This window comes from Agelaius tricolor, unplaced genomic scaffold (assembly GCF_023055355.1).
Source record: "Agelaius tricolor isolate 1412-34295 unplaced genomic scaffold, bAgeTri1.0.p SCAF_2, whole genome shotgun sequence".
Taxonomy (NCBI): domain Eukaryota; kingdom Metazoa; phylum Chordata; class Aves; order Passeriformes; family Icteridae; genus Agelaius; species Agelaius tricolor.
This window is the reverse complement of record NW_027269262.1, coordinates 48,199,931-48,214,221: the sequence shown is the minus strand read 5'-3', so window position 1 is coordinate 48,214,221 and position 14,291 is coordinate 48,199,931. Positions and strand designations below refer to the sequence as shown.

The 14,291-nt window shown below is 40.6% G+C and overlaps 1 protein-coding gene across 5 annotated transcripts in view; it reads right to left on the bottom strand.

Moving 5' to 3' along the window:
* Nucleotides 1-14,291, bottom strand: part of GREB1L (GREB1 like retinoic acid receptor coactivator) — a 132,747-nt gene that overhangs the window by 15,199 nt on the left and 103,257 nt on the right. For all 5 annotated transcript variants that reach the window (XM_071418116.1, XM_071418157.1, XM_071418148.1 and 2 more), the window contains 9 exons: nucleotides 13,081-13,278; nucleotides 12,083-12,263; nucleotides 10,489-10,681; nucleotides 8,941-9,074; nucleotides 6,588-6,927; nucleotides 3,490-3,605; nucleotides 2,898-3,142; nucleotides 1,313-1,875; nucleotides 764-866 (listed from right to left, as the gene is read on the bottom strand). In XM_071418116.1, the coding sequence (XP_071274217.1) occupies nucleotides 764-866; nucleotides 1,313-1,875; nucleotides 2,898-3,142; nucleotides 3,490-3,605; nucleotides 6,588-6,927; nucleotides 8,941-9,074; nucleotides 10,489-10,681; nucleotides 12,083-12,263; nucleotides 13,081-13,278 (2,073 nt within the window). The remainder of the gene's footprint in view (nucleotides 1-763; nucleotides 867-1,312; nucleotides 1,876-2,897; nucleotides 3,143-3,489; nucleotides 3,606-6,587; nucleotides 6,928-8,940; nucleotides 9,075-10,488; nucleotides 10,682-12,082; nucleotides 12,264-13,080; nucleotides 13,279-14,291) is intronic.

Below are 14,291 nucleotides of genomic sequence, written 5' to 3'. Positions count from 1 at the left end.
CCCAAAGCTCCAAATCAAAGGAAAATATCTTTTTCTCTTTTCTCTTTTTCTTTTTTTTTTTTTGCATTAATAACACTGTATGAACAGAAATATTAGTCTTTTCAAAGGTTCAACAACGACTACATTTTCAGGATGCCAGTCTAATGGTCATGAGAATTATGTACCAGAACACCATGAAGAGGACTAATTTTTAAAAGGTTTTGCTCTTCTCAAGGCAAAGTCCTGCCATGGCAGTTAATGGATCTGTGGGATCTGACAAATGAGCACAAATCCAAAGAGGATCCTGCTCTCCTTTATCCTCAGCATAAAACCTGCAAACTGCAGACAGGAGACAATCTTACTGCAAATGGGTATATAACTTCTAAATAAACATAAATAATAGTTAGGTTTCAGCCAGGAACAAAATGTTCTTAAATGTCCTGTCTGCTTAAAAGCACACAGTGCTTAAAAACCTGCAAGGAGAGAGAACATGGACAGATGTTGCCCATTTACAGCCTTGTGTTCACTTTTGTTTGAGTGCTACACAAACGTATCAACCCAAAATACATTTAATAGTTCTCAGATAAGCCCATTACAAAGTTCACTTTTTTGTCAATGTATACTGAAATATATGCAGACACCTAGAGCCTAGCTACACACCAATGGAGAGGACATGTAGTAGGTGTAATTCATAGTCTTTTAATGAGCCTAAAAACTTCCTTGCTGACTAATACACAGGTAGGCTCTTTATAATACATCTTAAGAATACCTACTAAATACTTACTGGCATTAATCTCTTCTTCATCATACACATCTACTTCCAGCAACCGGATCAGCATGCGGAAGAGAATCCTTAGGAACTGCAAGTATGAACCAGTCTTTCCAACCTGAGCCAGAGATGGAAAAAGTCTAAATGCCAACCCAAAGTACTACAGTGGAAGTTTGGTACATTTCAGATAAATGCCTCTGGGCTTATCCCAAAGCTCTGTGTTCAGCTCTGCCTGAAAACACTGCAAGATGTAATATTGCCCACTATACTGAAAACACTTCTACTAAATTGCTCTCTGAGCACAACCTGGTCACAGCCTGTGTCACTTTGGTATGCAGGGAGATCAGCAGTGATAACTGCTTCTCTCCTGTTGACAATGTTATGCCCAGTGCCACCCACATGTGTTTCACCTAGGCTAAAACATGACATAAAGCATCACCCTTCCTCTCCTTACCACTTTCAGCATCGACTTAGCCTTAAAATTTGACTTTGATTTTTGACCTCAGAACACATCACTGCAAACTTGGCCCCCCTCAGACTGCTGAAAAGGCAGGAGGAACTTACTTGTGGTGGCCCTGTCAAAAGCAGCCTCCGGGGGTGAAAAGTCCTGGTGCCAGACGCCTCGGCCTGATTGCTGAAGTCCGCGTGGTGCTGCCGGGCCGTCGTCCACTGCCTGTAGTACAGAGACTGCTCCTCACTGCTCATGTCCTTGTGCAGCAGAGGCCTCAGGGAGCTCAGCCAAGACACGTCAGCGTGAGGCAGGAGGGAAGAGGAGGAAGGCAAGTTCCCATTTTTCTGCGAGCTCAGGAGGCAGTAGGCAGCTTTGGACAGGATGACGATGCGCGGCAGTGCCACACGGAGGGCCTTGCTGTCCTTGGCTGACTGGGCAGGCCACTGGAAAGTCTGGGAGACTGATGACAGCGAGGAGAGCTTGGGGGTGGTGCTGCTGGCCATCTGGTTACCCAGCGAGTCACACTCTTGTTTCAGGGTCTCTCTGGCTGTAAAGCTGGAGTAAGCTCCCTCGTCTACTGAGCTGTGTGCCACAGCCTGAAAGTTCAGGGATGGCGCCTGCTTCTGAGACTTGTCTGTGGCACTTGAGGAGCTCACACCGTTGTCAGCCAAGGAGCCTGGGAAAACAAATAGCAAGCAATGAAAAGTTACTGACTGATGAAAGAAATCCATGAATTCATTTGATCTATGTGACAATCCTAATGCACAAACACTTCTGTTCAGTGAATGCTGCTGTGGCTTAGGTCAGCGTTTCACCATGTAAGAAGAAATCATTTATATCTGTCTGTTCCTTTGGCTGGGGAGGCAAATGTCCTGCTGCAACAGGGGTCAGACTCCAAGTGCTCACTCCTCATCTCTGTATGCTAGCTATCATTTCCCATCTAGGATTTGGAATTTGATGGTACAATGCTCTGAAAGTCAAGTTTAACAAACCACTGTATACACAGATCAATTGTATCTTCCTTTCTATGAAGAACAGAGCATTTATTTCACTGCAACTTGACGTGAACTGGGCTATGTCCCCTCCTCCTCCCTACCTGTCAGGTTCAGTTAGTGTATGGGAAGACATGGTGCATAGCAAAGACCCAGTTCAGCTGCCTTAATACCTCAGACTCATAGGGAAATAAAGGGAAGGAACCAGAAGTGTCTGCTGAATGCAAAGAATGGAAGGCTTGGTGGGAAGTGATGCCTGAAGAGGTAGGACAAGACCCAACCATTCTGTTGGTCTTGGCAAGGAGGCAGATATCCATCCTCACCCATAGGTATTCCCAGAGTTACAGAGTGTTTTTCTATTCCTAGAATTTAATGCTAGCCCTTTTTGCTCTGATTTTTAAGATCTTTTCAGGATTCACTGAACAAAGCTAGCAACAAATGTGAAATACAAGTTTAAAAATCAAAATCACAAGGGACGCTTAGTTATGGCACACCATCCCTTCCATGGAAACACCGTCTCCTTTTAGCAGTAGACAAGAAAATTGCTCACTGTGTGAAGAATCTGCAACTAACATTTCATTGTCTAGCCTGCAGCTGAATCCAGCTAAGCAACCCACATTTGAGAAAACATCTCACTGTTTGCATCCAAATTCCAGTGACTCGGGAATAAAGACTTGTTTTCCAGACCAACAGTAGGATAACTGACCTGAGGTTCCAGTGACAGCACTGCTGTTGCTCTGGGGCCGGTCCAAGTCTATCAGCAGCTCGTCAGAGTCATTCTCGCTGCCATTTGCTTTCTCCTGCTCCTTCTCACTGAGGTCAAGAGCTACAATAGGCCCTCGAATTGCCTCCTTGGAGACGTAGCAGCATGCCAGGCCCACCTCTTGCTCTAACGCAGTACGAGTTAAGTAGCTGGAGTCAATTAGTCGAAGGTCACAGTATTTCAACGACCTAGGAAAGCCAACTCAAATGAAAAAAGAAGTTTTGTTTTCTCTGACTTTGAAGAACACTCCCTATCTTTAACTGGTTACTAAAAATTCATTAACAATTTTATTTGCCCATACATATAAAATTATTTTTAAATATTCAGTACATAAGGTGTGCTCCTTCATACTTTGCACAGACACTTAATGACCCACACATGACTTTTCACAAACTGCACTTTTCAAACCTTTAAACAGTTCTAACTGAAGTCTGCAAAAATATGCTTCTTTTGTGAAAAGACAGCTAGATAGAATCAAACCCAACTTATCTAAACATGTTAGAAAGCAACCACACTGAAAGAGTAATAACAGCACCTGGGGAAAGTCTCTCCCAGAGGGTCTTTGCCAGTGAGAATAACAATGCAAGGTAGACCTTCCAGATCCTGATAGGTGCGAGGAATCCAGTCATCCTGCTCATTGCCCCTCCAAGCCTGTGAACAGAGAATATTCCAGTCACACCTAAATGAAATCTTCTAAATCTTCTGCTGTTTCCTTTTTTCACCAGTTCCTGCTTTTGCTTTTTATACAGAGCTTGCTTACTCAAGGGCCAACAGGAAGGAGACCTTGGGTGCAGGCATGCATTTGTTTTCTGGTAGCCAACTGTTAGCCAAGCATTAAATGCAAAGAAAAATGGGTGCATAGCATACGTTATTCAGTGCTGGAAATATTCACCAGGTGTGGCATTAGTGTGGGCTGTCAGAGAAAAAAGCCATTGATGCGTTCAGTTTGCACAGATAAAAGATATTAATGTAAAGCTAAAGTAAGACTTTGAAGTGGAGCATGAAAAAGGGCCAATGAACCTTGTTTAATTATTTTATACAAGGAAAGATTACATGACAGAAACACATTTCACCTTTCCCTGGAGGTAATCCCCCCCTGAAAGAACTCTTTACCCACAGTCTATCAAGGCCTGAGACCACAAAACTGCACCATTTTCCCTTTGCACTGGAAAGGTTGGTAGCACCAGTCTCATGTCCTTACATCCTTCAATCCCCCCAGTCCAGCAGAGCTTACTGAAAAAATTTATTTCCCCAATTAACTAGCAGTATCTAATGACTTGGGAAAGCAGCCTTGGCAGCAGAGAGAGAACTTCTGGCTCAAAAGGGTTAGTCCAGCTGTGTGTTCCTCTGCCTCTCCACAAAACAAAGTTTCTGTGAAAGTGCATGACTATAAAGTGAAATAGGGGAAGACAATTTTTCTTTTGATTTTACTTGATTTTCTTTTTTGCTAGCATAAGGACCTAAAAATAATGAGTGCCTAGGGCTTTGAGATGTAAACTTGCATCCAGAAGATATATTTCTTGACCATCTTTCTCAGGAAGGTCAGAGAGGTGCAACCCTCAGGGCACCTCACTTCTGAATGTCTCCCAAACAGTTTGATTCTTGTTACACTTAAAGGGTATGCCATGACAGCATCCCTGTCAGTGAAATAGTTAATTTAACTTGTCTTCCATCTCTTGTTTCATTCTGTAGCTCTGACTCCCTGATGGAGAGGAACAACCTGGCTGGCTGGTCTAGCTGACCAGCAAGCTTGTCTGACAGAACAATGCAGCCACCAGCACTGCAGAGACAGCTTCCCACCCTCCCTGCCCTGCTGTGGCACCACACACTCTGCTGATGCCATCAGAGAGAGGGATTAAGTTAAGTCACACTTTTCAGCTGGGTTCACCTGTAAAGCTTCCCTCCCTGCCTCTGAAAATGGTCATGATGAGGTCTCATCCTTCCTGCAACCAAGAGTATTTATTGGTGGGACCACATTTTGAGCCTCAGCACTCAGTAGCCTCATACTGCTCTCTCCCCATACACACATCAATAAAAGGGCTGGAATGCTCATACTGAAAGCTCTCCACTGGCTCTAGTCCTGTAGTTTCAGTACTCCACCTAATGTCAGAACAAATGCCCAGCAGCATAGAGACTAAATCAAATTTGTCTGCAATAACCTAGGCTGATGAATTTTATAATGGGAATCAGCTCCCCAAACATATGCTCACACCACATCAGAAATCTTGTGTTATCCCAGGCACCAGACTAGCAGGTATGGTAGCACAGCACCAGCCTCACAGGTGACCTTTATTATTCTGAAATATTACTGGGACACCCCACCTAAAAAGACATTACAGGCTTATATTTGGGCAACTGAATTCCTCTCCTTAACTCCCTTCATATGCATGGTTCAGATTTGAGGGCTTTTCTTCTAGTAAACTGCAAGAAAAGAAGAAAGAATCCTACAGCTCTGTTCAGTCCAAAAACACATCTTATGTTTTGGAGAGACGAATAAGAAGAATCATTAAGAAAGTTTTTCACTCTCTACCTGATAAAATTCCTCTATTCCAGACAAATGTCTACATGGATATCCACCTGCAACAGCTCCACAGTCAAGGCCTCATAGGCTGCTTCAGCACTGTGTAAGGGCTGCAACTCATTATGGCAAAGCACTATTAAGAAGCCCTCACAGGATTCAACCCAGTATTATTTAAGAGTGGGATTCATGCCTATCCAAAAAAACCCACCAGCACAGAGCAGTTAATCTCACATGCCATTGTCTCATTTATGACTACTTTCTTCCCTCTCCTGCTGCACATAAAATTTGAGAAGCAGGAGTCATAGTTTCTTTAAAGGACATTTTATCTGCTTTTGGCTGTAGGCATGCTCTCTCAGACAGGCTCAAAAAATTCATTCCTCTTTTCGGTGGTTTTCATTCCTCTTTTCCGTGGTTTTGAATACAGTGTGTAACTCACAGTAGAAGCAGAAAATTAAGATTTCTGTGAGCAAAGTTCAGGACAGATAACCAGTACTACTTTCAGGCTGATACCTAAGGCAGACAACTCATCTCCCCTTTGTTTAATGTAGTGAGGTCAATACATGAAGTGGGTTTGGCTACTTGAACCATGCTCTTTTAAATCCATGCAAAATTTTAGGCTGGTGCAGATATGCTAGGCATATATGCATGTAGACTCTTTAGGCTTTCAGCATGCAGGGGTTGAGGAAAGAAATCTGTGACAAACAGTATACTTTACCAGTTATCAGAAGGGCAGAAGATAGATGAACAGAGCAGACAACAGATACACTAGACAGACAGATAAGTTGGTGGAAATAATTAGTTTGCCTACAGAGATCTGAGCTCTGCTTTTAGAGATGAACCCTATCTGATGCATGCTGTTATTCAACTTTAAGAAGTGAAATAACAGCTGGTGTTTGACTTCATGAACCAGTAACAATTCAGGTTTGCTCCAAGTCTCTCTACCTTTTATGCTCCAAGTACAGAAATGCATTCACAGTGACAGATACAGAACACCTGCCCTTTCCCTACAGCATAATTCACCTATAAACATGTGGGAATAACCACAAAACAGCTACAACAGCCAGATGACTACAGTGAGCACACAAACAAACAAACATTCAGCTCCTGCTGACCTTGAGCCGTGTGACGAAGTGTTTGGCCACAGTGAGCTCCGAGGCAGGGTTCCCCAGGAGGATCTCAAAGCGATACTGCAGCCCCAGCTTGTCCCTGACTTCCTGCAGCCTCTCCTTGGCCAGCATGGCCAGCTGCACCGACGGCACCCGGATGACCAGCATGTGGCCACAGCCGTTCTTGTCCTTTCCTGGACTTGTGATGAGGTCATCCATGATGCTGAGTGTTTCAGGTGTGCTGTGATCCCTCAGAGAGGCCATGGTGGTGAGGGCCATCAGAGCTTGGGAGTACTGCTGGATGAGCAGGTAGCAGCGGATCACCATGCTGTGCAGCCGCGGGTACCTTGCGGGAGACACGGTTCTGCATTAGCACGTGCAAAATCACAGCACTGTCTGAAAATCAGCCAAAAAGCAGGACTGCATAGTGAAGAAGTGACTATTTTTTCTAGTAGTGGTCAAAAAATGAAGTCTTCCATTTTCATAGACAAAAATTTTGAACAAATTTGGCCCAAGTCCTGAGCTCAAGTAACAGGAATTATAAACTTCTCTTACCCTGATCTAGTCCAAAATTTCAGCTAAAGATCTTTGGCTTGATGGAGATAAGAAACACCTCAGATCGAATTTATTCCCAGAACACACGCTTATAATTGCTTTGCTTTCCACAAGCTTTTTCTTCTACAAACTTGAAGACCATCGTGGCTTCAAGCGGTTAGTGGGAGAAGTACTTCATAATTTCACAACTCTCAATCTCTCATCAGAAAGCTGGATTTACCAATAGGAATTGCTGGTTCTGAGCCAAATCTGAACTTCCATTTTGCTTTTTAACTTACACAGCAAACATCATTGCTTTCATTACAGCTACATGCAGTGACAACAAATATGAAGTAAAATTTTAAGAGAAATAAAATTAAAACCTACTCAAGCAAAAAAACCCACTCAATTTCTAGACATTTCCCATGAGCTCCCTTGCCAGCATAATACAGAAAAACACTACACTACTATGCTTTGAGTGCTGGTCTTGTGTCACATAAGTCTGAATAACTAAAATAACTAGAAGTTCCAAATTTCTCTGGTGTCTTTCTTGAGTAATCTAATAGACAATATGATACCCATTTAAAGAAAGTTTTGGGTTTGTGTTTAGCCAGTAGATACAGTAGTTTGTTCTGGATACCATCAGCCAGTCATTAAACCAGTTAATTTTTAAAATACTTTTTACTCTTCCTTCCATAAAAGTACGCACTGCACTTCTGCTACTAAAACAAATGGAGCCTTTCTTATAATACAAAAATGTCAGCAATATTTTCAGCTTGTAAGGCTGAATGGCTCATCCACCCAGACAGAATAGCCCAGTTTCTTGAAAACAGAGCCTAAACTGATAAACTGCCACACAAAAACATAGCCTGGCTCCAAGGTAGAGAGGTTCACCTGCCATCAATTTCTAGTATTATCCTAATCTCGTATGAATATTTGCACATACATAAATCCTCCTTCATCCTTTTTTCCACCCACACTTAAACAGAAAGAGAGTGATAGTGACCACTATCTCTTCCACTGGATTTGACCAGAAAGAATAGGAGAAATCTAAGGAACTGGCCAAATTATTATTGCCTATTTGTAGATAATAAGTATTAATGATATACTTAATTATTAATGTTGCTAATTTAACATACTTTTACTTAATAAATACAGATGCATTTACAACTATTATATTGACCTAATTAAAACAGAAAACACAGTATTGAACACAGAACAATCCTGTTCTAGCAAATATGAAAACATGAGACCTATTATTGGAAGTGCTATAAGGGATCTGTGGTGCTGATATGCACAGCAGATTAACTCCACATTGCTGGAAATGACAGTATTCCCCTCACTCCTGAAGTGGGCACATTTAATTGTATCTTGGATATGTGCCATGAAAGTAGCTTTTTCAGGCAGCTGCAGGGTACTAACAGGCCCTGAGCTGCAGGAACCAAAACCATGGCCAACTACTGAAATAACAAAAGTTGTTTTTGAAACACCCTCACCACCAACGAGAGAGACACCAGAAGTGGTGAGGCATGAAACCTGTGCTACCTTCTGAGCTCAGTGAGGGCTGAGCCAAAAGAAGAGAGAAGCACAGCTGAATTCAGCTTGCTGCTGAATGGACCCAATCTCTTCTATAAACAAATGAAGGACATCCACTCCCTTCTTCAACTGCACTAAAATTGTTACAAAAATAAAATTGCACATACTTCATGTTTTCCAAGATCAACATCAAAGGTCATCATGTCTTCGTCCCTGTAATGGGGCTCATAAAGATGTATCTTTAAGATCCCAACTGGGCAGAATCCCAAGTTTCCATGTTATTATTTACCTTTCTAAAAGCGTGTTGACCATTTTTTCAAAGGTTTCATCACATCTCAGAAGGGGACTTGTGACTCCCCACTGGAGGGATTTGCTGTATTCATTCAAACCAAAGTATAGCTTTTCTTCACTTGCCGCATCATCCTGTTTCATGCACAAACAGCAAAAATATAGGTATTCTAGAACAAATTTTTATTTCTTGTGTCATTTAAAAAAATAAGTGGAAAGCGCTTTCCCAACCAAAGAATCCTTTCTTTTTATCCATTCTCCCTAAGTGATGCTATTTATTCGTTTCAACGAATACAATAAAATGCAAATTGTTTTTTTACTTAACCTATTATTTGCCTACAGCTAGGAAAGACATATGTAGGTCCTTGCAAATTTTTCAGTATTATCTGCTACCTGTGACTGCACGGGGTTTCTAGAATTCTGCTACTTATTTTCTGACCCCCTATCTCTGGCTTTAAATCTACTGACAACTGTCATCTCATTTCTATTTAGAGTAGAACCTGAAAAGAGAAGGATTATTAATTTCCAAAGTTGTTCTTGATTGTCAGAGTCTACATGCTTTTCTAATGAAAACCACAAATTAGTAATTTTTTTTGTTGGAATGTAAATCTGCATTCAGCTATCAGAAAGACAGAATATTTGTGTTTCAAATTTCATGAGCCTTTGATGGAAGCACAGCATATTCTCCAGTGCATTTATATCAGCAGTAATCTCTAGGAATGTAATTAACCACCTACAGTCTCCCCCTTTCTTGTGGGTTATTTTTTAATCAGAAGACTGAAAGTTGGTAATTTTTTTACTTTTGGGAAACAAAAAAATTGTCTAGACCACTTTAGAAGATCACCATATGGTTTATATTAACAATCAACCAAAAAGCAAACTTAGAATATTCATTCATTCTGTCATTTTACATTAATTATTTTTTACAGCTCTCATTTTAAGACACTTTGCAGAAATAAATGGTCCACTCAGCACAGTAAAGTCAAATCTGATATAAATACACCAAACAAGTAATAGGAGAAAATGCTATTTTTAGCAGGTTTATCCAAAACATCCTCAGAATCAGCTGGCTGAAATGATGGAAAAAGTTAATAGTGCAGAATATCCAACAGGACATTTCCTCTGTACAGTGACAGCACCTACTACACCAAAACTTGTTAACCTAGCACAGAACTTTAACTAGGACTGGGAATGTAATGAACAGACATGACAGGCTATGTGACATGTAACTTACAGTCAAAAGTCAGACTGCTTGAAAAGGGAAAGGCAGCTCTGGAGCTTTATGGCATGTCTACATAGCTTTGTCTGACCAGAGCACAGAAAGTGGATTCTCATCTTCCATGACTGGATATAGAAAACTGATTAATTCCTGGTCCTAAATATCAGGTGCTACCTCTACCATCACTATCTCAGGGCTGTCCATCTGGAATCTGAGATAATGAACTCCAGCAGAGAAAGAGCTCCCTCCCAACACAAGCATTTTCTAGACTCTGTTAGGCATGAATTCCACATTAAAACTCACAGTTAAAATTAACAGTTAAACACTTACCACAGTGTCAGCTTGTATCCAATGTACCTCATTGCTAGAGCTGATCCTGGACTGCTGTGTTTGCAGGGCATAAGGGAAAGAGCTGACCTGAAGAACAAGGAGGTTGAACGCTTCAAGCACCTCCCTGCAATTAATAACTCTATCAGCCAGACCATGATTAGGCTCACCATGTGACAGGGAACTTGAAATGGCACTGCAGAAATAAGAATGCAAAGAATTGCTTTACAGACATCCTGAAATTCCATGGATTACTCTCTTCCTACAGAAAAATCTCTAAATTAACATGACACAGAGAACTACGGGTTTTTTTCCAAAAATCTCCTTGGAAAGGTAAAAGACTTCAAAAAATGTTTGACTGTTCCCTGTGGGTGAGCTCAGGAAAACAAGGGAAAACAACAAACACCTAAATAAAGGATCAAAATCCGTTGACAGTGAGAAGGTGGATTAGTGTGACAATTTAAAAAAGCATCACACAGAGGAAACCAAAAATAAGTCAAAGCTGATTAAACCCCTCTCACTAAGAAACACTGTTCCATGTGCTGTGGGGATAGGATATAGCAGCAATTTTATGTAATCCAGTGGCATTTCCAGTCTGAATTAACAAATTTATAAAAGGGTGGGGAGCTGGCAAGTCTACTGATGTTCTGGGCTCCTGAAATTGCCTTTACTTCCATTATATATTCAGAAATTCCAAATTCAAAGTAGAGCAAGGACAGTAAAAAAAAGTGAATGGGAAGACCAGGTAGAAATAATGTTGCTTTTGTCTCTTTTCAGCTGTCCTTCAAGGTGAGTATTTTGCTTATTATAGAACCATAGAATGGTTTGAGTTGAAAGGGACCTTAAAGACCATCTAGTTCCAGCCCCTCTGCCATGGGAAGGGACACCTTTCACTATTTCTAATATTGAAAAGAATCCTACAACCTTATATATCATGTTTAAACCACATTATTCTCCTTAGTTTAGTCATGGAACAAGAACAGAATTATCAGCTTTACTTATTTCTTTCTTCTTTCAATATGAACGTGTGATTTGGTGTGAATAAATGTTTTTGCATGTGTATACATGTTGTGTTTAGACCGAAAGCCAAATTCAATACAGCTGTTTCTTTAAATCCTTTTCTTACAGAAGCTATGGCATCTTTCTTATGATGCAGACTTAAAATGTCTGTAGGCTTTCTCATATCACAAACAACACTATTATCAGAGATAGAAACATGAATTAAAGTACAACCAGCTAGTGAGCATCGGATACATTTGGGTTTGAGCACAGAAAAAAAAGAGGAACAGAAAAAAAAGACAAGAAGAACAAAGAAATTTGCAAAATCCAGCATTTTCCCTTAGATTTCAGCACCATAGCATACAATCCTAAAGAGTCCTCTTAGGCATCCAATAATCTGAAACTACTCTCACCTACCTTCAGCTGAATCAGAATAAGTATGGGCAACCAAAAGAGATTCTCTTGGATTATAAGGCACAAAATGCCTTAAAAATGCCTAGGCAAAGCAATATGAGTCTAAGATGTTAAGTCTTCTGAAAAACCTAATGGGAAGATGCTGGGAGAGGATGATTTGCCTTCAGCAGACTGGAGCAGCTACCTTGTTAAATCCACGTGGGCATTGTCATGAACCAGCACAAAGAGCGTATAGGGGTTCTGCTTCACCCGCCTCATGAAAACTTCAAATTTAGCTTGAATCTCATTGTCCAGCCGGACCACGTATTTCTCAGCTCTCTGATAGGCTGTCCCATTGTCTTCTAGGCCCAAGTCCACAAGCACACCTGCCAAAAAGGAGAATACAACAAAAATATTTTCCTTTGAGTGCATCCAAAAATGAAGGGTCAATGGGAAATTGCCACTTTTCTGCCAAACCACTGATAGGTCCCAGTAGGAAGACGATTATCCAAATGTGATTTCTCTCACAGTGGAGGCCAAAATGCGCTCCTTGGCTTCTGGATTTCCTCCAGAAAGTGCCTGAAGACCTTTCAAAAACTTCTCACATTATCAAAAAGTGGGGGGAAAACATCAGGACTCCACAAACATATCCAAAAGAGCACTCAGTTGGTTACGCTCCATGACTGATCCTAGGCCAAACTTGCCTACGTTAAGCTAATATATTAATATTGTTTGAGTCAGAAAAAGTCACCCTGACCTTTCCTTTGCAAATATCATTAATTTATGTAAAATTGATTCTTCCTACTACTATATCATATCATATCATAATCATATCGTATCATACATCATATCATATCAATCATATCATACTTTTCATGCTCTGCTTCAATGTTTGTGTCAATACAACTAGTCTTTGTAAAGATATATTGCTGTCATATTCATAAATTAGGCATGCTGCAATGTATATGATGTTGAATGCCATTTGAATTAAAAAAGTAAACTACTCTGAAACATGGATCAATTAGGTATTTTTCAGGGTCTTAATGATTTTGTAAATTTTTTTTTTTGAGGAGTACAATAAAAGACAAACTATGAGGACAAAAGATATGCTGGAGCAGCTTACTTTTCCCCATATACCAGTAATGATGTAATAACATCCCATACTGGGGTTTATGAGCCTATTTTCCCTCCCCTCCCTTTTACCTGATTGTCGAATCCGCTGAAGGGTCTGCTGCACCAGGACTTCCGAACGGGGCACTATAACAATGAAGTCCACCTTGCTGAAGTGGCCCAGATCCAGGCTCTGATTGCCGCTGTCTGCTATAGCACAAACCTGGGACAAGAGCTTTCTGGCAACTGTGAGCTGTGGCTGGTAAATTTGGAAGGTATCAACATCCAAATCTAGAGTGTGTTTGTTTGAAAAAGAAAACAAAACACAGCAAGAAACATGTTTACTTTCCCACCCCCCCAGCAAAGCATGACCCTCCAAACAGCCTACCCTCTATTATCAGGAAAAAAACATCACTCACCAGAATAAATCTCTACTCTCTGGAAAGTTTGGTCCAGATCACAAATGCCAACTTTCTTTCTTTGGTAAAAATGTGGTAATATATCAGATGACCTCAAGTATAGCACTGTCCATTTCTTAAAATACCCAAAGTGTTTTAAGGATTTCTAACCCAAGGAAACTCAATGCCAACACAATGAATTGCATTCTGTTAAATGAACCAACACATCTATAATATACATGCACATACCTAGATATATATAAAGATGTGCATGTGTACACATAATAAAAAGCAGAGAGAGAGGTACAAAGCTCTAATGTTCTCCTGAAATTCAGATTTATTTGGACTTAATGAACACAAATATCACTCTAGATGCAGAGAACTGAGAGACTGATCAGAGCACTCATGTTTCTTCAAAATAAAAAGCATGTTCCATTTCAGAATTTCCATGAGGTAAATTCTATGTCCAACAATCCATGCTTTATCAACCACTTTTCAACTTGCAGATTACCAGATTAAATCCTGTAATAGTATTACAATTTTGTTTATGCCACTTCTACCACTGTGTTGGTTTGACACAGGGACGTGTTTTCATGTGTGCATATGCACATGTGATCATCTCCCATTCAAATGTGCCTTAGTGTCCATCTCAGCAGATCTGCTATGGAAGAAATGTCCCTCTCATTGCCTAGGAGACTTAATTCTTTATTTTTTTTATTCAGGCAGTTTCTCAAGAGCTTCAACCACTGTACATGTTAACGACAAAACTAACTCAGAACAATTGTTTGAGAAAATATGAAGGTTTAAAAAAAGGTACACAGTAAGAAGAAAAAAACCCCCAGAATCTAAAGATCATTCTCCTTTCAAATTAATCCTCTGAGGAAGCTTGAGACTTGTACTTCTGAG